Source organism: Felis catus, chromosome F2 (genome assembly GCF_018350175.1).
Source record: "Felis catus isolate Fca126 chromosome F2, F.catus_Fca126_mat1.0, whole genome shotgun sequence".
NCBI classification, from domain to species: domain Eukaryota; kingdom Metazoa; phylum Chordata; class Mammalia; order Carnivora; family Felidae; genus Felis; species Felis catus.
In genome coordinates this window covers 30,020,205-30,046,119 of record NC_058385.1, presented here as the reverse complement: position 1 = coordinate 30,046,119, position 25,915 = coordinate 30,020,205, and the positions used below count along the sequence as shown (strand labels likewise).

Genomic DNA, 25,915 nt, shown 5'->3' with positions numbered 1-25,915 from the left:
TAGCTAGCTAAGTGCCTGAAACACGTGCTGAATAAAAAAATAAACCTTGGCGTCACTATGTTACTCTAAAATAGTGCTACTCAATAGAAACATAATGTGAGCCACATATGTAATCTAAAATTTTCTAGTAGCCAGGTTAAGAATAAAAAAGAAACATTAAATTAATTAACTCAATTTAGTAATATATTTAACTCAATATATCTAAAATGCCATAATTTCAACATTTCATAGTTTACATAATCAGTGTAAAAGTTTTTAATGAGATATTGGTACCTCTCAATTCAGATTCTAAATTTTCTTTTGAAATGCTTGATTGACACTTAGATTTCATAAAATGTAGACATTTCTATAATTGAAAAAGTAGATTCACATACTCAGTTCCTTCCACACATATTTAAAAGTTTCCCCATAACTGTATGAGGATCATTTCTTAAATTTTAATTAAAGTTAAGTAAAATTAAAAATTCAGTTTCTGTATCATAGTGAACACATCTCAAGTATTCAAGAACTGTGTGTGACTAAAGACTCTAGTATTGGGCAGTCCATCTCTAAAAAAATGTTTAAATTGCAGTGTTAAAGTACACAAGATATATATTCAAATGTAATAATCATTTCAAAATCTGTCTAAAGCAATTTGTTACTAAAAGTAAAGCATTAACACATATTTTGAAAAGTAAACCATTATTCAAAGACTGGAGAAAATATTTGCAAAAGATATGTCTGATAAAGGACTATTATCCAAAATATACAAAGAACCCTTAAAACTCAACAATAAGAGAGCAAACAACCCAATTAAAAAAATGAGCCAAACACCTTAACAGACAGCTCACCAAATAAGAAATTCAGATGGCAAATAAGCATGTGAAAAGATGCTCCACATCATACATCATCAGGAGAATGCAAACTAAAACAGCAATGAGATGCCACTCCACACCTAATTAGAATGGCTAAAATCTAGACTCACTGACATCACCAAATACTGGTGAGCATATGGAACAACAGAATTCTCATTCATTGCTATTGGGAATGCAAAATGGTACAGCTACTTTGAAAATTTGGCAGTTCCTTATAAAACAAAACATACTCTTACTGTATCATGCTCCTTGGTGTTTACCTAAAGGAGTCTAAAGCGTAGGTCTCTACAAGAACCTGCATGTGGATGTATATTGCAGCTTTATTCATAACTGCCAAACTTGGAAACGACCAAGGTGTCCTTTAGTAGGTGAGTCAATAAGTAAACTACAGTATGTCCAGACAATGGAATATTTTTCAGCATTAACAAGAAATGAGCTACTAAGCCATGAAAAGACATGGAGGAAAGTTAAATGCATATTACCAAATAGAAGAAACCAATCTGCTAAGGCCACATACTGGAAAAGGCAGAACTGTGGAGACAGTAAAAATAACAGTGATTACACAGGTTGGGAACTAAGGGATGTGGGAAAGAGATGAATAGGCAGGGCACAGAGAATTTTTAGGGCTATGAAAATACTCTGTATGATATTATAATGATGGATACATGTCATTATACTTTGTTCAAACACACAGAATGTACAACATCAAAAGTGAATCCTAAAGTGAACTATAGACTTTGGGTGATTGTGGTGTGTCAATGTAGGTTTATCGTTGGTAAAAGTGTGAGTGATGTTGATCATAGCAGAGGCTATGAAAGTGTAGGGGCAGTGGGTACATGGGAAATCTCTGTACCTTTCTCTCAATTTTGTTGTATACCTAAGAAAGTCTTTAAAAAGACAAACCAAAGCCAAAACAAAACAAAAAAGCCAACTGTTATTAATTTAGAACATTGTCAAGTTATCACTGTATTAAGACTGATCGTTTTTATTTACTTATTCAGTGGGAAACAGATTAATTTATAATAGGAAGTCTGCCCGGAATGGTACATCACCCACAGTCCCTGTATCTGTGCAATAGTCCAGAGTGGATGAACATTATTACTGTGCCATTAACACATGCAACAATTAAAAATTACTATTGTAACTTGGCTTTATCAGGCCTTCATAGCAACCTGCTTGACTACAGAAAATCCTGTCCTTCATAGAATCCTCTCTCTCAGACATTTCTGGGAAGACCTCAGGGTACTTACATGGGTTGTTAATCATATGCTCTGTAGGGCACACAGAGTAGTGATTCATCCTGATGCAATATTTTATTTTTTTCTTTTCTAAAATCTGGGTATGTTCATGGGTGTTTGTTGCACATACAAACATCTTTCAGCATTCTGGCATTGGGTAAGAGGAGACTGAAAGACAGAATTACTTTAGAAATCTCATGAATTACTTACTATGTAAAAGAAGGAAATAAAATTTTGATAGTGTGACATCAACACCATTTCTGATCATTTTCAAGCAAAGCAACGCCATTTAGATCTGGATAAATTTAGAGCTTGTGATAACATCGTTCAGGAACTGGATGAATTTTCTCAGTATGGGGAGCATATTTTGGAATGGGGCCTATTTTTTAAGGGCCCAATTCTATGGGAATAAACACTATGCTCTCATTTAGGGGATGGAAGGAGTGAGGTTAAATCATTACTAATTAAGTCAACAGATTCTTGACGGATAATTTCTTTTTCATTCATGCAAAACACTTGAAACGAGAAATCTGACGTACTTTAAGATGCTATTACTTATTTTATTTTAATTGACAAGTAATTCCCGAGACAGTAGGGTCTCAAAGAGCCTTTGCAATTACTTAAGAATCTGTGAGGTCAGGGGCACCTGGGCGGTTCAGTTGGTTAAGCGTCCAACTTCGGCTCAGGTCTGATTTCACCATTCATGAGTTTGAGCCCCGTATCGGGCTCTGGGCTGACAGCTCAGAGCCTGGAGCCCGCTTCAGATTCTGTGTCTCCCTCTCTTTCTGACCCTCCCCCACTCGCACTTTGTGTCTCTCTCAAAAATAAAGAACACTAAAAAATTTTTTTAATTAAAAAAATAAAAAAGAATCCGTAAGGTCATTCTTACGTTCCTCAATTCAAAAGAACTACATAGTTGTAATTTTAATAGAAACTCCAGACCAGGGGGTCAAAGTTCATCTCAAGATAATTAACCTGCTCTACACCAGGATAAGTATGTATGGAAATAATAGTGGCAAATTCAATGCAGTGAACATTAAGCTGTCAAAACAGGAAAGTTGCCTGTTGAAAATATTTTGTCAGTGCTTAAAAAAATGTGTACTCTAAGTCAAATGTCCATTTGCCAGGGAGAACCAGAGTTGAGAAACTTTTATTTAAGACATGACTCAGAGGGAAAAAGGCAGAGGCTGGTAATAAAGGAAATGATCTGATATCAATCCCCAATTGGTTATTCCTGAAATCACATGATCTGGGCATCTTTAAAAGGAATTTATCTGGACTCAAGAAGGTCATAGCACCTTCCTGACAGCTGCAGCTTTTTTCTCATCTTGAAGATAACCCTAGAAAGCTCATAAAATGTGTGATGCATTTGTGGGTACCTGGAAACTTAGCTCCAGTGAAAACTTTGACGATTACATGAAAGAAGTGGGTAAGAAAATACGTTGTAGGATGACTAGATTTATAACTTTTTCTCTGGGGAGATGGGGTTAATGCATGATTTTCACCCTGGGAGTATGGGTTAGATAGGAAATGCTGCTTTCTACATAGAGGCTATCCAAGTAGCAAGCCAGAATCATTTGTTTGTAGGAACATTCTAGACCAAAGTCACAGTGCATGCTTCCTAAAGGTGAACCGATACGACAAAGGGTCTAGCTGGAATTTTTACAGTCTATAGAAATGACAAGACTTTATTTGACTGCTGAACTGGGTTATCTTTGTGTTACTTGGCTCTTTGCCTGTTTTTCTGTCATTCTTTCTTGCATATGAAATAAATAAGACTATATTTATTTCCCAGCATTCAATAATTTTTATTTGAAACCGAAAGCACTGTATTTCTCTATTTAATGTGATTTTTAAGCAAACATATGTTAACTAATTATTTTATTTTCTCACTGTCAATTTGTTAAATTGTGTTTTTGTTTTTATGAGAACCAAAATCTTAATTTCAGACAATACGTTCCTTTGAGGGGTTAAATATTTCTTTGATTAGGAATTACATGGGATGCCATAGGATCATCAAGTAAGTCAAAAGGACAATGTTATACGTATAACGTACCCCTCCTTGATAATGGAGGCTTTTAAGCTTGTGGATTCTACTAATATTGCCAGTGTTGTGTGAATATTCCCTAGATGATTATGGTGGTGAAGCATTGGGGTACGGAGGCCGGTTCTCACTCAGACAGCTTCTACCTTGAGAGCCCCTCTCGTCATAACCCTGTGCATGATAAAGTCATACCCAGGTATAGCAATTTGAGGAGGGGTTTTTACAGGGGTTAAGATTTAATCTCTGTATCTTAAGACTTTATCTTTTTCCTAAATCATGTGGTATAGTTTTTGCTTGTCTGTAACTACTACTATTTTCTTTGTTTAAAGACAGGAGGGAAATTAGGGACTTTAGCATAAGTGAGATCTAACTTTCTAGAATATCAACTAGTTGTGATTCAATAAACTAATCAGAATGCTGATGAGTGCTGATACAGAAATGTCAGGATTTGAGGCTATTTTGCTATTGAGTTTTAGAAACATTTTGCACTTTTAATACTTACACTTAAATTCTTATACCACTGTGTTTTAAAATTATAAAGTACTGATGATAATGAAAGACAACAAGGAAACTCCTGAAATTAATTGCTCTAACTGATGATCAGCAAGCAGGTATTACTTTCATCAGTCAAAGAAGGACTGAATAAAGCAAGTGGAGAATGTGATTTTTCCCAAGGTCAGCCATTCTGGAATTATACTTGATGTTGCATCCTTTCATTATACTGACTCACTCCATGTATTTAAAGGTATATTTTGTAACAGGGCCAGGACTTGATGCAGCAATATCTTTCCACCTGTGGCCACTTTTCAGACAGGGCGCTAAATAAGAGCCTCAGCATCACTTGTTTTGGACAATATTTCTCTCCTTCTTACGCCCTCTTTCTAACCTTTCACATGTATAAGTAGCCTTTCATCAAAGCAGCAGCTTAGGCTTATGTACATGTGTTAAAAAATTCAACACATCTATGGCTGTCGTAAATTCTGTGTAACATATGCAGTGACAGCAAGTTCCCACTGTCTACATGAAGTTGCAAATTGTTCATCCCTTACCTGACACAAGAAAAGAAGTTCCTTTTTTAAAAGAGGGGTTTGTACCTGAGGCGATTGAGAGTAAAAGTATTGATTTCTAAACTTAATACAATAGTGATTTCTTAAATTTTGACATTTTCAAAATTGACTAGACCCTCTTTAACAGTTCCTACAATTTACTGGGAATAATATCACCATTCTTAGATGGTATAAATGTAGGAAACATTTTGCCTTTTGGATAAATTAACCAGAATCTTCATTTCATACTAGAGTAATTTGGGAAAGCCAAGAAAATAGGACTTGGCAGCAAATGCTACGAAATGTTTGGGTGACTTTTGTACACCCAAACAGGTTATTATTATTTTTTTTGGAAAGAGAGAAGAGAACAAGCACTAGTGGGGGAGAGGGGCAGAGAGAGAGAGAATATGTGTGTGTGTGTATGTATGTATTCCAGAAGATTTAATCTTTTTGAAAATTAACAGTATGTCTCCTGTGGAGTCCAAAACCCAGAAGCAATTAAAATAGACTTACACTTAATCATGACATGTGTTCCTTTAAATATTAGTCTGCTTTACTTATCTGCAGCAGCTACTTAAATGAGGCTTTTAAGAAATTCACTGTTGTTCTTTTTTTCCTTTTATGCACACCCACCCACCCACCTACACCCACACACACACACACACACACACACACACACACACACACACAGTACAGCTCTAACTTAGTTAAAGATGTGAAAGAAAATTGTAAACTTGACATTTTTTTTTCTTTTCCCAACTGTAGGAGTGGGCTTTGCCACTAGGAAAGTGGCTGGCATGGCCAAACCCAACATGATCATCAGTGTGAATGGGGATGTGATCACCATTAAATCAGAAAGCACCTTTAAAAATACTGAGATTTCCTTCAGACTGGGTGAAGAATTTGATGAAGTTACTGCAGATGACAGAAAAGTCAAGGTGAGAAAGAAGGAATTGGAGCAGAATAAAAAGCCTGGTTTCTAAAAGACTGTTGCCAGGGTGCCTGGGTGGCTCAGTCAGTTAAGCATCCAGCTTCAGCTCAGGTCATGATCTCAACGGTTCATGAGTTCAAGCCTCGCATTGGGCTCTGTGCTGATAGCTCAGAGACTAGAGCCTGCTTCAGATTCTGTGTCTCCCTCTCTCCCTGCCTCTTGTGCTCTCTCAAACATAAATGAAAAAAAAAACAGCAAATAAAAGACTGCTGCCAAGAAGAAGTCATTTTGTGTAAAAGGAGGGAAACTATTTTATCACAGGTCAAAGATCCCTGACTTCCTAGACCTAAGCCATGTTCTCTTAGATATGTATTTGGTGAATCTTCTCCCTTCTATAAAGTTGTATTTATTCTTCAAAAAAGTGATTAATGAATTTTATTTGTCACACAATATATAGAGTATTTGAAGTGAAAGAAAAATAACATTTCAGAGAATGTTTATGAAAGAGTGGAAGAAGAAAGGAAAAGATTACCTATGAGTATTATCTCAACATAAATTTATTGCCTATATTTTCTCACAGTATTATTTCAAATATGTGTTTGTATAATATTCTGATCATAATGTATCATTTATATGCTGTTGTTTTTACCACTCATTTTTTCGTTTTAATATATTCTTACAATTTAGAATTACTCGTGACCTCAAAATATTCCTTCATTCAAAGGTGATGTATTTTTTATTTTCCTCTACCTTATACAAATGGTAATCATTTTTTATTATGCTCACAGAGCATCATAACCTTAGATGGGGGTGCCCTGGTACAGGTGCAGAAGTGGGATGGAAAATCAACCACCATAAAGAGAAAACGAGTGGATGATAAACTGGTGGTGGTGAGTATCCTCTAGTTGCTTAATTCTAGGCTCTGCTGCTTGGTCATCTTATACTCACCATTCTACCTAATCATGCTGGCTTATGTAGAAAAAAGGTGATTCCATTGGCATTATGGTTTCACTCTGGCAATTGTCCTTCATGCTTTTAAGCTCAGTCGAGGCATGCTGTCCCTCAAGAAGCATTCTCTGACTGCTCTCAGCACACACCATATTGTATTATGCATTTCTGCTTGTATTGCTCACACACTATGTAGATTGTAAAGTTCTTTGAGGGGAAGACTTGTGTTTTCTTGGTCTTTTTGTCTTCCTAACTTATTACATTATCAGGTATATATAGGAGCCAAGAACAAATGTTTTCAAATAAATACTGTTTCCTTCCCAATATTACAGGCAAAATAAATAAACCCATAGTTTAGTCCCATGATTGACCAAGAGTTTTTTTGTGTGTGTCTAGGAATGTATCATGAAAGGCGTCACCTCTACCAGAATTTATGAGAGAGCATAAACCAAGGGACATTGAGCTGAAGTTTGCATCGAACTCTATGACAGTCTGTTGGATATATTGTCTAAACATATATTGTTATTTTCTACTAATTAGCAAGCAACTAATTTTCCCCCAAACTGATTTTATTCAATGTGGGTATGTTCATCAAATAAAACTTCTTAGATTTAGAAGGTGATGTAATCATTTATTCTTTGTGTGGGATAATTTTTTACTCATAACCCAATGAAGGAAAGAGAAAATTGTATTTTTGCTTTGTTGCTGGTATAATATGATTTTTCATAATAATCCAAGGTAAAAAATATTCATGAATTTTCCATTTTCTTAGGTAGATGATAAATTTGCTATTATTGAATATGCAGTCCTTCTGTAGCATGCCTACAGTCAAGTAACTACCTCAGAAAGACCTAAGGTAGTTTTAAATGTAGTGAAGTGGCCCACAGACAGCTGGGCCAAGTCCTGCCATTTCACACCTACCTATCCTGGAGCATTGAGACAAAGACCAGCAATACATGTTACAGACACTATTTCTGGAATATAATTTTTAATCTGAAAAATTATTGGTAAACCAAGCTATCTCTGGAATCTCTCAAAGATTAAATGCAAATAATCTCATAATGTTCTTTCCATAAAAGACATGACAACTTTGTAATGAGTAATGATGCAAATGTTCTTATAGTGGTTTCCAAATCTTTCTTTTTCTTCCTAGTGGAACTTTTTTATTAAATGAAGTATTGAATATGTTCTGGAACTTTTTATTCAGATAAAATCTCCATGGAATTCCCACTCCCCCCCCCCCCCAAATAGACAAAAATGATAATGAGGTTTCCCAGATAGAGGTGTGTGTGTGTGTGTGTGTGTGTGTGTGTGTGTGTGTGTGTGTGTTGGGGAGAGAGAGGGAGGGAGAGAGAGAAAGAGGGAGGGAGGGAGGAGGTTTCTTCTGCCTTTTGTGGAAATTTTTCAGCTGTTCGAGATATTATTGGAGTTTCACGCAAATAGATTACAATTTCCATACTATATACTTATATTTTATAGTCAGCCGAAGTCTATTAATGTGCTGCAATTGATATAATTCTGTTTGTGATGTTTCCTTTAAGAATAACTCCATTATTTGTTGAGTACTTATTTTATGCACAACACTAAGATACGAAGGGGCCAGAAGAGGTAAAGTAAGTTCCTGATCATAAGAATTTACTTTCTTTGCAAAAACAGAGTCAGACTCTTACTTTTGGCTCACTGGAGGATTGAAGACCTCAAAAGGAGAAGACTTGTACAGACTGATTAGGACAATTCTTGAGACACCAATATTGATTAAGCACTTACTTTGGTGCCAGGCACTTTGCATGCTCAAAATAATCCTATAAGAAGATTTTAGTATTCCTGTTCATAGATGAGGAAACTTAGGTTTAGAGTGTAAGTCTACAAAGTTAAATAGGGAATAGACATAGTATCTGAAATTCAAGAGAGCAACCCAGGATGGGATATAGGTCTAGAAGCTATCAGTGTCCTAGTGGTAACTTAGTTCACAAATGGTGATGAGATAATCCAATAATAAGGGAGAACTGGAAAAAAAGAAAGACTTGAAGGTAGTCAAGTGGATGTCCCAGGTACTTCAAGTCAACACGTTCTGTGGTAAGTTTATCATTGTTGCCCCCTTCCACCCACTACCTACAACTTGTTCTTCATCCTATTTTCCAAAGCTCATTGAGTATCAACATGTTTTGTCTAATTACTTTTTCCATAAATCTTAAATCATCCTTGAATATGTCTTCTTCCTCCCTCCACAGTATCTATTTTACTTTTTGAAAATCATGTTAATTCTATTAACTTAAAATTTCTTTAATGTTTGCTTTTCTCATTCCCATTGCCAATACCTCCAAACATTTTTTTTCTTTTTTTTTTCAACATTTATTTTTGGGACAGAGAGAGACAGAGCATGAACGGGGGAGGGGCAGAGAGAGAGAGGGAGACACAGAATCGGAAACAGGCTCCAGGCTCTGAGCCATCAGCCCAGAGCCCGACGCGGGGCTCGAACTCACGGACCGCGAGATCGTGACCTGGCTGAAGTCGGACGCTTAACCGACTGCGCCACCCAGGCGCCCCACATTTTTTTTCTTTAATTGCTTCAGAGTTCTCCTAATAAATCTCCCTCTTTTACTGTCAATTCTCTCTTCTGTTTTCCAAGCCCTGTGGATTTAATAAATGGTATTTGCACAATGGAAACCTGCCCTGGACACTCACTGATTAAAACATTTGCAAATGGCTCCCATTGCATCCAGAGAAGGTCCAATCTCCATAGCGTGGAATGTATATTTTGTCTTATGCTTGTCTTTTCTCATCTGTTTAGTTTTATCATTGCTCTTGTTGTGTCATACTTCTTGCTATTGCTTCAATCATCCCAAGCAATTTTCATACTCTGTTTTGCCTCTAGTTGTGTGTGTGTGTGTGTGTGTGTGTGTGTATGTATCCTGCTTCTTTCTGTCTAGAACTTTCCCTTCCTTTGTCCTGAACATTCCTCATCCCTTAGTGGTTCCTCTGTGTTAATTCTTTACAAAGTTGCATTAGGTACCACTTCTATGTATGAGTATTTGTGGATCTAGTTATTTTCAAAATGTACTTTCAAGTTTAATTATTATTTTTCAGACGGTATGGAAGCATAGAGTAAGAAGATCCAGTCCAATGTATATTTGCTAGATAAGCTGGTTTCTTCCTTCTATATTTTCGTAAAACTAAGGTCACGATACAAAAGATATCTTTGAGTATCAGTTCTCCAATTTATCTTGCCTGGGACTTCTTTGAAGGTCACATAATTTTCCATTGTCTAACATTACTTCTACCAACACATATACAGAAACATAGAGAAGGTTCTATTCTTAGGGGTGCCTGGGTGGCTCAGTCGGTTGGGTGTCCGACTTCAGCTCAGGTTATGATCTCGTGGTCCATGAGTTCGAGCCATGCGTTGGTCTCTGTGCTGACGGCTTGGAGCCTGGAGCCTGTTTCTGATTCTGTGTCTCCCTCTCTCTGACCCTCCCCGCTCACACTCTGTCTCACTCTCTCAAAAATAAACATTTAAAAAAATAAAAAATAAATAAAAGAAGAAGATTCTACTCTTAAAGGAAGAGAGATAGGGCCAAGCAGATACTCCTCAGAAAAACAGATGCATGGGTACAGAGTCCATCTATATCTTGAAGAAGATATGAATAGTTCAAAAAGCCATTCACTCAGTCTTTAGAAACTGTGAGAATCAGATGATACAGTAGGCCAGCATATCCTTTCTTTTCTTTAATTCCTGTCACTGCTATCATTGAATTACAATTTCTGGCTTATAAATACTTCTTCCAAATCCCATAGCATTATTGGCTTAAATTTTTACTTTAAATTTTTACTGACTTAAATTTTTAAAATTTTTTGAAAGTTATGCATCAATTTTGAGCAGGTGACCTAGCCTCTTGTTAAGAATAGTGATTTTCACCCAAGTTATTATTGTGACTTGACCACTGTGTGGTATGCCAAAGTATGTTACTACCAATAACAAAGTACAAAAATTTAGGAATTATTTTATTTTTCAAGTAAATTACTTGAATTTAATATTATCATATAAAATATGGTTTTTCACAAACTTGTTCTCTTATTTGCAGGAGAGAAAGGGATTATCACTTTTATATGAGACTTACTTGAGGGTTTCTGAGGGACTTGAAAAAATTCTTACAGGTGCATTGCTGCTAAGAAAAATAGATTGTAAAGTCCTTGAGTTGGAACATGTAAGCCTCCAAGATGGTTGTCAGGTGGTGATTTTTTTTTTTTTTATCTTTAGGGTTCAGCTTTTAAGCAGTGTGTTTATAGCACTCCTAGCCAGGCTGTATGAGTACAGGAAATGGCTGGGTGAAGGAGTAAGGCACAGCCCTTGCATAGCTTATCGGTGAACATCTCTCTAGTTAGTGAAAAACACAATATTGACCTTACATCCAATTACGGATCCATCCATTAATTCACACACCAGCCCTATCCCAATGCAGAATACATTAAAATGATTTACATGTAGTCAAACAAACAGAAAGTGTTAGGCAACACACACAAAAAAATCACTTATTGAGAGCATCTCAAAGGCAAGGATGATGTCAAACGTGTAGCTAGGTTCCCAGACCCTGGTACAGTGAAGAGGAGAGTCAGAGCTTAATAAATGATTCTTGAATGAATAAGTATGCTGTCTTCTTTGTGCTAAATGTGGTGTATGGAACAGAAAGAATGACAATCTCATAAACATGTCCTTAATGTAGTAGAGAAATAGCATGAATACCATCACATTACCTTGGGAAAACTGTCCTAATAGTTCCTTCTCTTTCCTTTACCCTTACCCCTCAAATCTAGAAAGGATTAAAACTTTCCTCCCCATGACCACAGAAAGATGTATGTGTTCCTACTATAACAAGATATTACCACACTCTCATTTCTCTTTCCCGTTCACTAGGTTGTCACTGCCTCTAGAGCAGGTCACTTACATGGATACCTAGAATCTAGCACAGAGCCTGAAACATGGTAATCCCTCAATACATTTTAACAGAATGAATAAAGACACAATATAGGGGAAGAAATTCATTATATACTAAATTATGTGGTATAGGCTATGGACTGAAGGGAGCCAATGGCAAGCAGGACCAACATGTCCTGGAGTAGTCAAATTTTCAACAAAGAAGATGTATTTGAGTTAGGCCTTGGAAGATAATTGTAATTAATTGCTTATTAATTAGTTTTACAGTAGAACAACTTGGCAAATACCAAGCAGATTTTTGTATGTTTTTGAAGTTAAGCTTGCATAAATTCACATTAGAATTAGTTATAACATTAGGGTCTTGAATGTAATCCCCATGGTAACCAAAAAGAAAGCAGCTATAGAAAATATATATAAGGAAATGAGAAAGGAATTTTAATGTTTCATTACAAAAAATCAGCTAAACAAAAAAGAAAATAGTAAATCAGGAAATGTGGGACAAAAAAAGCTACAAAGCACATGAAAAACAAATAGCAAAATGACAGAAGTAAATCCCTCCTTATCACTAGTAATTTTAAATATAAATTGATTAAACACTCTAGTGGAAAGACAAATTGAATAAAGAGAAAGAATAAAAAAAAAAAGTCTAACTATATGCTATCTACAAGAGACTAACTTTAGATCCAAATATACAAATAGGTTGAAAATCAAAGGATAGCAGAAGATATTCCATACAAATAGTAACCAAGAGAGCAGAGGTGGCTATACCAACAAAAGACAAAATAGACTTATTACATATTTAAATGAAAGTTTCAATACAGCAAGAACATATAATTATAAACATTTATATACCTAGTAAAAGACAATCAAAATACATAAGGCAAAAAAAATGACAGAATTTTTATATCTCAATAAAAAAATGTGACAGAATTAAAGAGAGAAATAGACAGTTCTACAATAACAGTTGGATAATTCAAAATTTCACTCTCAATAAAGGATGGAACAACCAGACAGAACATACGTAAGGAAATAGTAGACTTAGAAAACAAAATAAATCAACTGGATGTAACAGACATGTATAGAACAATCAAAAACCACAGAATACATATTTTTCTCACGTGTATATGAACTTTCTTCAGGATAGAAAGGATAAAATTAAGTCTCAGTAAATTTAAAACGATATATGCAAAATACCTTATTCAAACATAATGGGATGAAGTAAGAAATCAATAACAGAAGGAAAACTGGAAAATTCACAAATTTTTGGAAATTAAACAACAACCAATGGATCAAAAAAGAAATAACAAGAGAAATTAGAAAACACTTAGTGATGAATGAAAGCTGAAACACAACATACCAAAACTTACGGGACACAGTGAAAGTAGTGCTAAGTGGGAAATTTATAGTTAAAAATGCTTATATTAAAAGAAGAAGAAAAGAGAAGTTCTCAAATCCACAATCTAACTTTACAACTCAAGAAACTTGAAAAACAAGAAAAAACTGAACCCAAAGCTAGCAGAAGGAAATAATAAAGATCAGAGCAGAGATGAATGAAATAGAAAAATAGAAAAATGAAAAAGAAAATCAACAAAATGAAAAGTTGTTTCTTCAAAAGATTAACAAAATTGACAAGCTTTAGGTAGACTCACTAAGAAAAAAAGAGAGAAAACTCAAATTACTAAAATCAGTAATGAAACTAGGACATTACTACTGACTCTACAGAAATAGAAAGGATTACAAGAGAATAGTCTGAGCAGCTGTGCACCACCAAATAGGGTAACTTAGATGAAATGAACAAATTCCTGCTAAGACTAAAGCATGAAGAAATAGCAAATCTGAACAGACCTGTAACTAGTAAGGAGTAACCAGGAACCAAATATCTGATTAAAAAAAAAAAAAAGTCCTGGGCTTAATGGTTTCACTGGTGAACTCTACCAAATTGAAGAAGAACTAATGCCAATCCTTCTCAAACTCTTCCAAAAAAATTAAAGAAAAAAGAAGACTAATTCATTTTATGCATATGATATCATTAATATCAAACTCAGACAAAGATAGTTGAAAAAAATTACAGAGCAATATCCCATATGAATCGTGATGTAAAATCCTCAACAAAATGCTAGCAAGCAGAATTCAGCAGCATATTAGAAAGATTATACACCATGACCAATTGGAATTTATTGGGGAATGCAAGGATGAGTCAACATGCAAAAATTGGTCAATATAATCTACCATATTATCACAATGAATGGGGAAAAAAAACATATGGTCATCTCAATTAATACAGAGAAAGAATTTGAGAAAATTCAAAACTCCTTCATGTAAAAACATTCCACAAACTAGGAATAGTAGGAAACTACTTCAGTGTAACAAAAACCCTGTGTGAAAACTCCATAGAGGACATAACACTTAATAGTGAAACCTGAAAGTTTTTCCTGTATAATCAGGAACAAGACAGAGATGTCAGCTTCTGCCATTTGTATTGAATATGTTACCGGAAGTACTAATCAGAGTAGTCAAGAAAAAAAAAGCCATCCAAACTAAAAAAGGAAGAAGAAAAATTATTTTTGGTCACAGATGGTATAATCTTATATGAAGAAAACCCTAAAGATTCCACTCACCTAAAAAAAAAAAAAAACCTATTAGAATAAATGAATTCAGCAAAGCGGCAGGATATATCATCAATTCACAAAAAGCAGTTGTGTTTCTATATACTAACGATGAACAACCGAGAAGTAAATTAAGAAAACATTTCCATTTACAATAGCAGCAGAAAGAATAAAATACTTATAAATTAACGTAATTAATTAACTTAATTAAATGAATCAGCTTTTGGTAAAAGTTGCAAACATCTATAAAAGAAATTTTTAGTAGACATAAATAAATGGAAAGATATCCCATATTCACAGATTGGAAGACTTAATATAGTTAGGATGTCATACTACCCAGAGTTATCTACAGATTTGATGGACTCCCAATCAAAATCCCAATGACATTTTTTGGAGAAATAGAAAACCCATTCTGAAATTCATATGGAATCTAAAGGGACCACAAAAAGCCAAAACAATTCTGAAAAAGAAGAATAAAATTGGATTACTCATGCTTCCTGATTTCAAAATTCACTACAAAGCTATTATAATCAAAACTTGCTAGTAGAGACAGACATATAAACAAATGGAACAGAATAGAGTCCAGAAATAAACCCTCACATAAATGGTCAAATAATTTTCAATTAATGTACTAAGGTCATTCAATGGGTAAAGGACCATCTTCAGAAAATGGTGCTGGAAAAATTGGGTATAATGGGCAAAAGGATAAAGTTGGACCCTTACCAACACCATCTGCAAAAATGAACTCAAATGAATCCGTGACCTAAATATGTCTTTTTAAAAAAAATTTTTTTTTACATTTTTAAATTTATTTTTGAGAGAGAGAGAGAGAGAGAGAGAGAGAGGCAGAGCACAAGTGAGAGAGGGGCAGAGAGAGAGGGAGACACAGAATCCAAAGCAGGCTTCAGGCTCTGAGCTGTCAGCACCGAGCCTGACCGGGGCCCAAACTCACAAACTGGGAGATCATGACCTGAGCCGAATCGGACACTTAACCAACTGAGCCACCCAAGCTCCCCAGAAGTATAAAATTCTTAGAAAAAAACATAGGGAAAATGTTCCATGACATTGGATTTGACCATGATTTCTGAAACATGAAAACAATGGCACAGGAAACAAAAGAATAGAAAAATTGGACTTCATGAAAATTAAAAATCTGTGTGGGGGCACCTGGGTGGCTCAGGTCACGATCTCATGGTTCAGGGGTTGGATTCCCACATCAGGCTCTGTGCTGACAGCTCGAAGCCTGGATGGAGCCTGCTTCAGATTCTGTCTTCCTCTCTCTCTGCCCCTCCCCCACTCACACTGTCTCCCTCTCTCTCAAAAATAAATGTTTTAAAAAAATCTGTGTGTATCTTTTGTGTTGATATATACTATCAATAGAGTAAAAAGACAACTTACAGAATGTGAGAAAATATTAGCAAATCATATTTCTCATAAGGAATTAATATCCACAATATATAGAGAGCTCTTAAAATTCAATAACAAATAAAATAAACAACCTGATTCAAACATGGGCAAAGGACTTGAAAAGACATTTTTCCAAAGAAGATATACAAATGCCCACTACATGAAAAGATGTTTAACACTACCAATCATTAGTGATATGTAAATCAAAATTACAATGAGATTCCACATCACATCCATTAAGATGGCTACTATCAAAAAAACAAACCAAATAACATGTTGGTGAAAATGTCTAGAAATTGGAATGCTTGTGCACCATGGATAGGTATGTAAATGATACAGCTGCTGTAGAAAACAGGATGACAGGTCCTCAAAAAATTAAAAATGTAATTATCATGGGATACAGCAATTCTGCTCCTAAGTATATACTCCACCTCCACCACCCCCCCCCCCCAAACCGCCACAAACTGAAAACAGGGTCTTTTTTTTTTTTTTTTTTAATTTTTTTTTCAACGTTTATTTATTTTTGGGACAGAGAGAGACAGAGCACGAACGGGGGAAGGGCAGAGAGAGAGGGAGACACAGAATCGGAAACAGGCTCCAGGCTCTGAGCCATCAGCCCAGAGCCCGACGCGGTGCTCGAACTCCCGGACCGCGAGATGGTGACCTGGCTGAAGTCGGACGCTTAACCGACTGCGCCACCCAGGCGCCCCTGAAAACAGGGTCTTAAAGAGATATTTGTGCACCCATATTCATAGCAGCATTATTCACAATAATTAAAATGGAGAAGCAACTTAAGGTCCATTGGCATATAGATAAGCAACATGTGGTATTTACATACAATGGAATATTATTAAGCATTAAAAAGGAAGGAAATTCTGACACATGGTACAACATGGAAGAAACTTAAGAAGTGCACGGTAAGTGAAATACACCAGTCACCATAAAAACAAATACTGTATGATTCTACTTATGTGAGTTATTTAGAGTAGTTGAAATGGTACAGACAGAAAGTAGAATAGTGGTTGCCAATGGCTAAGAGACTGGGAAAATCGGGTTCTTGTTTAGTAGGTATGGAGCTTCAGTTTTGCAAGATGAATAGAGTTCTGGAAGTAGATGGTGGTGAGGTAGCGCAATAATATATACTTAATGCCACTGAATTGTACACTTAAAATGGTCAAGATAGTTAATTTTATGACACATGTATTTTACCACAATAAAAAATTGGAAAATAAATCTACTGTGGCTCAAGCTAAAGTAATATATATATATATATATATATATATATATATATATATATATATATATGGCAGTAAATTACCAGACATATTCCTGAATACTTTCATAGCTTCCAGTATATTTTTATTTTTACCACTGTTCCTCACCAATAGGGAATGTAGCATCTCAAAATTAAAATTTATTAAAGACTCCTTTACCTCTAAAATGTCACAAGAAAAAAGTTACTCCGGAAAATGAGATATTGGAGAAACATACAGAAATGAGATAATGAAGAAATGAGCATCGAAGCTATCATGAAAACAAGATGTGTAAATGTTCGAAAACAAATTGCTCTATCCTGATTCCTTTACTAGAATTAACAATTATGAACAGCCTCACTTGAACATTTTTTTACTTGAGGGAATGGTGTTTTTTGGGGGTGGGGTTTGCTTTTAAAATCAAACACAAAAGCCAAAGGCAAGTGGTGGTGGCAGCAGGACTAGCAGAGCACATTCTCAGTTGAGAAGAGAGACTCACATGGTAATAATGAGACACGGAGCAAAGACCAAGGGAGTCTGGGAATCCCTCTATCATCTGATGACTGTAATGAAAGACCTGTCATATCGGTCGGCCGGTCTGGAGAGAACAATGTATATTACAAGCTTGCTTACAGTCACTGTTAGAGAGATTAAGATCAGTAATGAGGGGAATTGCCAGTTTAAAAGAAATAAACACTGCTTATTCCTTTTGTCATTCATTTATAAAACATTTATTGAGCACCTACGGTATACCAGCCACTGTCTTAGGGATATTGAGGTAAGAAATATTTTCTTTGCTTGAGGCACTTATGAAATAACTCAGGGGACAGCTGGAAGATAACTAGTTGTAATACCATGAGAAATGTTTTCTAATATACTTCTGGTAAAGTACAATTGTATTACGTAATAGGAATCCACTAGCTCTGAGTCAGTTTCACAGAGAAGGAGATGTTTGAATTGGACCTGGAGAGATGATATTTGCTGTACACAAGGCCAACATCAGATGATACATGCAACTGGTTGTTTTGAGATTTGAAACGAATCATTTAGGTAAAGCTATTTACTGAGGCATATCAATTACGAAGGCTTAAGTTGCGAGTAACAAAAACTCAGACACACGATTGTTCAAATAATGATGAAATTTATTAATTCACATATATAAAATTCCAGAAATTAAATGGCCTTAGTTCCTCCCCACTTTGCACTCTGTCATCTTCAGTTTTGGCTGCATCTCTGAGTTGGTAACACAATGGATGCAGCAGTCCCACATTTACAAAAAAGCAAAATGTGCAGAGGAGAAGAGAAACCATCTCTCTGGCTCTTTCCCTTAGGGGTAAGGGAATTTTACGGAAGCCAAAAATTTTACTTTTCCTTTGGTCTCATGGGACAACTGAGTTCTATATGGGCCACAGGATTGATTCCTGAATCAATCAGTGGTAGGGAAATTGGAACAAGAATGATGACACTAATGTCACACTGCCCCATGGGCCAACATGCATCGCCATGTTTTCTTACTATCTTTCAAGCAGAGAATGTAAGCACACATGTAGAACCAGTAAAGCAAGGTTTGATCACTTGTTCTTTATTTGAATATCATCTCCGAGTACACTTTCAACTGTTAAGGCACTTATTTTGGGGACAGGTCTTGGTTTCCTGAAAGTGAGTCTAGCGTTTTTGCTTCCCCTGTTTTGTCTTTCAAATATTTCAATGACTGTTATATCTATGAAAAGACTGTATTGTAAATTTCTTCTTTATATGTTGTCATCAAAAGAAATTCTTTATTCCACTTAAGTGATAACATTATGGTGCCAAAATGTCTACCTTTTTAAAAATTTGTTTTTTCCACAAACAGATGATTTAAATAAATATTTCTTTGAAGAATTATTTGACACAGGCAGATAATAGTATGAATATTCTTCTTCTGGTGCCTAATTTTCTGGTCTTGTTCAAAACAACTGGTATTAAAAGTTGTGATATAAATCTAGAGCTTCTGAATCTAATCCTTTTTCGTAAAGGCAAAATTGCCAAGTCCATATTACTTAGGTTACAGAAATAACTGTACAGAGATTTAAATAATCTACTGCCTTTCTCTTTTCGAATGCAGATATCAAAATGCCATTTTTCTCTCTAAAACTTCTCTTCACAATTTCAAGTGGTATCTTTTATTTTTTTTTCCAAGTGGTATCTTTTAATGTCAAGATTACTTGGTAAGCCTAAAAGATGAATTTTCCAAGCATTAGCTCCACCTCCTTTTTAGGGCTTAAGTCACAAAACACCATTCAATGGTAATTGTTACCTTCCTTTCAGTGGGCAATCACTCTTGATGAACAACAGTGATAATATTAATAACACTCTATGCCTCCCTCCAAGAAACTGAAGACATCTCAGTTATGTTAACTGATATCAATTCATCAACCCTGCAAGGAAGGGAGGAGAGACTATTATTTTAATGAAGAGTGTACTCTGGAACCATGATGTGTCCAAACAAAAAACAGCTGAGGTGGATCAAGCAAGGGTGTGCTTCTCCTCTCAGGTGGGGAAACCACCTCAGTCAGGTGTTTATTGGACATTTGTTGGGATATTCTTAAAGAGTTGACTCAGCATTCAAATTTCAAAGGGCTATTGAAAATTATCTCCATTCCAGAAATAATACTTATCAAGTGACTTGGGGGTGTAAGTCTCTTTCCTAGAAGCTATAATCATTGACTTAAATTCAGCTTTACATGTTGATTTTCCATTTCTTAATTTGGGGGTGAATAAAATGAGTCATGCTGGTGCCTAGAATGTTTGGTCTTGCTGCTGCTCATTGGTTACTTCAGAAGTCACGTGATGAAGATGCCTTTTAAATTAAGATACTGGCAGCACTGTATTCCCTGAGTTTCTTTGGCTTTTGGTTGTGAGTGCCTCTTCTCAACAAGCTTTCCATCATGACTGAGCCCTTCTTGGGAACCTGGAAGCTGATCTCCAGTGAAAACTTTGAGGAATACATGAAACAACTAGGTGAGAAATACCATTACAAGATTTAGAAACTGGCAACACATTTTGTTATATGGTCAGCTTTGCATTTCACAATAAATTTTCCTATAATTCTCTTTTTTGTGATCTTAGGAAATAGTCATGTAAGATTAACAAAGTTTATGTATCTACTTTTGATTTTAAAAAGTATATATATTTTGAGAGAGAAAGAGAGAATGAGCAGGACAGGGGCAGAGAGAGAGAGAGAGAGAGAGAGAGAGAGAGAGAGGGTGGGGGGAAAGAGGGAATCTCAAGCAAGCTCTGTGTGTCTCATGAACTATGAGGTCATGACCTGGGCCACAGGTGGATGCTTAACCAACTGAGCCACCCAGGTGCCCTGTTTTTTTAAATAACTAGTAATAATTGTCTCATTTTGGAATACTAAGCTCACATATACTTCCTTGTCATTATCTTTATATTTAAGTCCATTTATCCTTTTTGAAAATATTCATCCTATCCCCTGGATAGAGTTTCTCCCCAGCTTCATCATTTCATTTAATAGCATTTCTTAGCTTCAAATTTACAGATAATAATTTCTATAATTAAATTTATCAGCTAAATTTGTTTCAAGCTTTGCTTTAAGTTATAACTTCAAAAGAACAAAAGCAACAAATGAAATTTCTACTTGGTTAATGTTTTAGAGTCTTCATATATATGAGAGATACTTAAAAAACATTATTTTGAAGAATTTCAAATTTTTTATTGGAGAAATGGAACATTTTTACTCATTGAATGTCTCTCCATTGGCTATTTCTCAGAAGTCTAAACCCTATCCATTCTTTAGCTCTATAGTCAAGTTCATAAACATAAATTATAATGGCTCAGGTCTATAGCAACTCAACTATTCTTCACTAATGCTAGAAGAACAGTAATTATTTAATAATTAATTTTTAATAGTTAATTAAGAGAAGTCTTCCTTGCAATAATAAACTGCATATAAAGCCAAGAATTTTTTAACCTTATTTTCTTCTTTAAATTTGGTTGAGGTGATCAATGCATAATAAGTCAGTGTGTTCATAATGTAACATTTGTCCCTTTTTCATGCTTAGTATTAACTTTCTTAGGGAGATAGGAGAAACATACCTCTCTATTTCTTCATGGATTCATAGACCCACCTGTTTTGAGTTTAAATTTGGGGGCATCTAAGAAACTTTGGGCTTATGGCAAGAGTAGCCCTTGATTGACTGAGAGTGGACTGAGGCAGAGGACAAGAGGGAATAACAGCTGAGCACCTACTATGTGCCACCGCCATGCTAAGTGCTTTCACTTAATCTCCTAGCACAGCTAGGAGGCAAGCACTATAGTTGTCCACGTTTTGCTATTGAGAAAGCTGAAGGTTAGAGAAGGGAAATAACATGCCCGAGCTCACAAGTGGCCAAGCCCAGGTTATAACCACCTCGCTCTTCTCTCTCTTGTCGTCCACAGCTAACACTGCTTCTCCACAGTCAGGTGTGTCTTGTCAGTTTCACAGCCTGAATGCAAAATCGAGTTTGCTATTGGTACAGGGAGAGAAGATTCAGCTCTTCTGCCCACCTATTACAGGAATCAAGTTTGACCATGGACAATCCCCAACCTGAACAGGGCCAGGCTCTAAGCCAAACTGTCATTTGTCTACTTCCTCTTTTCTTGGCCAGATCTGAATGTAATCTGCAAATAAAAGAGGGGCTTGGGCTTCCTAAGTCATACTCTTTTCGAGGAGTCTAGATACTTTGAAAATTGTATTTCTTGTTTTGCTTTTTTTTCCTAAGTGTGCTAAAATTCTCAGTTAGAAAACCTGTGTTTAAATCTCAGCTCTGCTACTTACCAGACTCCTCACTTAGAATAAGCCTCTCTCTCTCTCTCTCTCTAGGATGCTGTGTACTCATCTCTAAAATGCAGATAGTAATACCCCCCTCATAGCTGTTGTAACACTCCACAAGGTAAAGCATGAGTTCTGATTCACTAAAAGGCACCATGCAGCTATACATTTTCGAGGAAGCATGAGTCTCCAAGATTTTCGATGAGGCACAATAGCCTCAAAAAGTGAATTTAGCTTTTCAAAATGTCAAGGGTAATTACTGACACATTTTCTCAATGAGTTTGCTTGGCTCAACCTAGCTATTACAGTGAGCATTGAAGAAATTATAGCACATTACCCAAAACCTGAACGGAGGAAGTATGTATTCTTTTTAAATTGCTTTCCAACACGGTTGTTAGCACTTCTTCCTAAATGTCTTAGGAAGGCATATTGCTTTCTCCACTTTACAGGAATGAGCGCAGCAGCCCGGAACCTGGCGGGGTTAGCAAAGCCGATAATCAGTATTAGTGCCAACGGGGATGAAGTGAACATCAAAGTAGAAAATTCCCTCAAGAACACTGAAATCTCCTTCAAACTGGGGGAAGAATTTGATGAAATCACAGCAGACGGTCGGAAAGTGAAGGTAAGAACTAAATAAGTCTTCCTGGTGTTCCACAATCCAGAAAAAAACTAGGAAGCACTTGAGCATGGTTCATTCAGATCTAATTTGATTAATTACCAAGTCACTTTGGGCTTGTTTTGTTCATTACTATTGCATATCTCTAAATTCAACCCTTTTGCAAGTTATTCTGATGGTTAACAGGCCAAAAAATTTGATGTGTTTTTATTTTTTTCTGATCTCTTTGCATAAAAGAGCATATACAAGAGAACAATTATTCACAAATAGTTTAGGTATTGTTCGGGGAAGGAGAGCATTAACTGAATACTCACTTGATACGTCTCTAGTTTGATGATAATAAAGTATGACAAGAATTGAGGGGAGAATTGGGGTGAAAAAAATGTCAAAACAGAAATTAAAAAGTAGATGAAAAGTCTTCTGTAGGTGAAAATGTTGTGAATTGCTATTTCTAACTGATTCCTTTATGCGTCTATAGAGCATCGTAACATTAAGCAGTGGTTCAATGATTCATGTCCAAAAATGGCTTGGCAAGGAGACAACAATCAAAAGACAAATTGTAGATGGAAACATGGTAGTGGTGAGTTTTCTGTAAATGGAAATTTTCCGATACTCCTATTTGAGGCATGCTTCTAAAGTTACTCAACTGTTTTACATCCTGATGTGAGAGTCTGGAGGAGGGGTAGAGCAAATTTAACCTTCATGCACCAACTCTAATAGATCCCTCTTTGCTTTTAGGAATATACCATGAATAAAACTGTCAGCACTCGCATTTATGAAAAGGTATGAAGGAAATTTCTACATCAGTGGAAACTTGTGCACTAACAAGAAACTGGGACTTGAAGAAGATATGCCTCAGGGCCATTGATTAAAAAAATTGTTCAGCATAAATTTGCTAAATAAAACCATCAAATTAAGTGCAGTTTTGGAGCTGTGTGATAGTGAGGGTTGGGGACAAGCTGATTAATTGGTGAGGTAAGAAGCGACTTGCTTATTATATGATTATGAGAGCACCAAAGTTCCCCTACCCTCTGTCTACCTGACTTCTATAGTCCTTCTATAGTCCTTCCCTCCAGTGGACCCATTCCATTTAAGTTAAGGCATTCTGTCAAAGAGTGCTCTGTTGAAATTCCTGTGACCTCAAAGAGGGTATAATACACTGCAGATACAACCACTAGGAACTACTTTGGGCAGTACAGATGCTGGAAACCAATATGCTGACTTTCTGTTTTTGCAGAAGGCTGGCCCTGCTTATATAGATGGATAGAGCACAAAACACAGCCTGGACATTATACACTGTGGCACTGTGGTTGAATTATTGTAGAAGAACATTTGAAACAATTATTGTCTCACTCGTCCATAAGCCCATTTAAAATAATCAGGCCAGTACATCTGTCACCACTGTTTACAACTTAGTCTTTGCAGAATGACCTTATATTAAATGCCAGTACTGAATTTCTAAGTTCCTGGTAAGAATATAATATCTAGAGCTACACAAAGTCCCTTAATAATTTCATTAACTACTGTTACTAGGAAGTACTCTCAGGGTTTAGAGAAAAGAGGAAGAATTATGTAAATACCATGTTGTACCTTAAATTCCAAACTGATAGCAGTCAGTCAAAAATAAGTCGTGAGAATTAGGTTTAATATGGGCTAAAGTAGAATGTCCATGTAATTTGTTGTCTACAGTGGAAAGGGACTGTATCAATAATTACCCTTGGACAACAGGCAAAAATGGGGACTGCCCTAGGCAAACTGCGGGGTATGGCTGCCTTTGTAGGGATGAAATTGAAAGGTAATCTATAAAACGAATAAGCATGGGAACCAAATCAAGGAAAGTAATTAGGCCAAGGAGAGGATCTAGGATTGTCATATTAAACCCTGAAGACGCCTAAGCACACAGCTGTGCACCTGAAGCTATGGGCTTGGTGGTGGCCACACAGCTGCTGGATGTGGGCGATGACAGGCATTCCCACAGGACTTGGGCCTGTCCTACCTAAAGGACTCAAGTGTGTACAAACTGTGACCACGCTTGCTCCCCAGAGGTCAAAGGGACTCTCAACCCCCAATGTGTCCTTGCACAAAGAGGGACATGGGCCAATCCTTCTTTAATCAGAACACAGTCTGATTGCAAGGGGCGTGCAAATGACAGGCCACTTTAGCAACACCTCAGAGCACAACCATTAGAGTTTCCCACAACCGTTAGGAAGAAGATACTACTCTAAAAAGCACTAGGCACTTACTCATTTAGATCTGTGGATTTACGGAGGCATAATTAAGAAAAGAATACTACAGGTCTCAATTTTCAAGACTCCTTTCTCTCCTCTTTATGCCACAGCTCAAAGTACAAAGAACTTAAATGAAACAAAAGCCTCGTGTTGGGTCTTTAGCAGGTAGAATAAAACATACTACTCCTGAGGAAATCATTGACTCAACAAATTCTTACTCTGACAACTGTTCAAAACCAAATTAGGTGCTGGAAAACAGCAACATGTTAGGCACAGAGCTCACAACTTTTGATGTTATAAATAGGCTGGCATCTTGAAACCCTACTGCTTTTACTTTTATTCTCAGTCAACGCACGCCAAAATTTCTGTAGAAAAAAAGTCACTGATGCTTATACTAAGAATCATTATTAGTCTTTCCTAAGGACTTTCACATGATCAGTCACTTGGTATATCTGACTTGCCTTCAAAAGTTATCATATATCTGTAAGTAAATGATAACGTATCTGTCAAGTGGTACAGGATTTATCATTATCTATCTGTAAGTAAATAACAGTGTGTCATATTTGTTAACTTGTGTTGGAAATAATGGAGCTTTTCATTACAGTGAGTTGAGCAATGAAAAGCCATTATTTGTTCACTTTCCAAAAGGGTTTGAAATGAAGGAAGTAATAGTAGTTTTTATAAGCCACGAAGGAAAATAACACTGACAAAATAATTTGTTTTGAACCTTCTTAGTGTTTTAATTTTCATAAATTTTTGCACAAAAATGCAATAAACATAAAAGTCCATGCTTTTCTTCACTGGCCTTAAAAATAACTAACTATGCCAAAGATAGTAATCTAGATGGAAAAATTAGGATGAAATATCAGGAAATAACCTAATCCTGAAGTTACAGGTTAAGATTTCTAAATTGAACGTTTAGGGAAAATATAGTTTGCCCATTTTTTAAAAAAAATTTTAACGTTTATTTATTTTTGACAGAGAGAGACAGAGTGTGA

The 25,915-nt window shown here is 36.0% G+C and overlaps 2 protein-coding genes and 1 long non-coding RNA gene across 3 annotated transcripts in view; 2 read left to right on the top strand and 1 right to left on the bottom strand.

Annotated features, from left to right (window-relative positions):
• The window catches only part of LOC109496072, a 262,538-nt gene that overhangs the window by 97,516 nt on the left and 139,107 nt on the right, over nucleotides 1-25,915 (bottom strand). The window lies entirely within an intron of this gene.
• On the top strand, nucleotides 3,365-7,675 carry FABP4 (fatty acid binding protein 4). The gene is made up of 4 exons (XM_003999923.6): nucleotides 3,365-3,521; nucleotides 5,948-6,120; nucleotides 6,902-7,003; nucleotides 7,458-7,675. The coding sequence occupies exons 1-4, from the start codon at nucleotides 3,449-3,451 to the stop codon at nucleotides 7,506-7,508; spliced, it is 399 nt and encodes a 132-aa protein (XP_003999972.1). The 5' UTR covers nucleotides 3,365-3,448; the 3' UTR covers nucleotides 7,509-7,675.
• Nucleotides 20,128-23,611, top strand: LOC101087200 (fatty acid-binding protein 9). Its single transcript, XM_003999922.6, has 4 exons — nucleotides 20,128-20,260; nucleotides 22,523-22,695; nucleotides 23,168-23,269; nucleotides 23,428-23,611. Exons 1-4 carry the CDS (start codon nucleotides 20,188-20,190, stop codon nucleotides 23,476-23,478), a joined length of 399 nt encoding a protein of 132 aa, XP_003999971.1. The 5' UTR covers nucleotides 20,128-20,187; the 3' UTR covers nucleotides 23,479-23,611.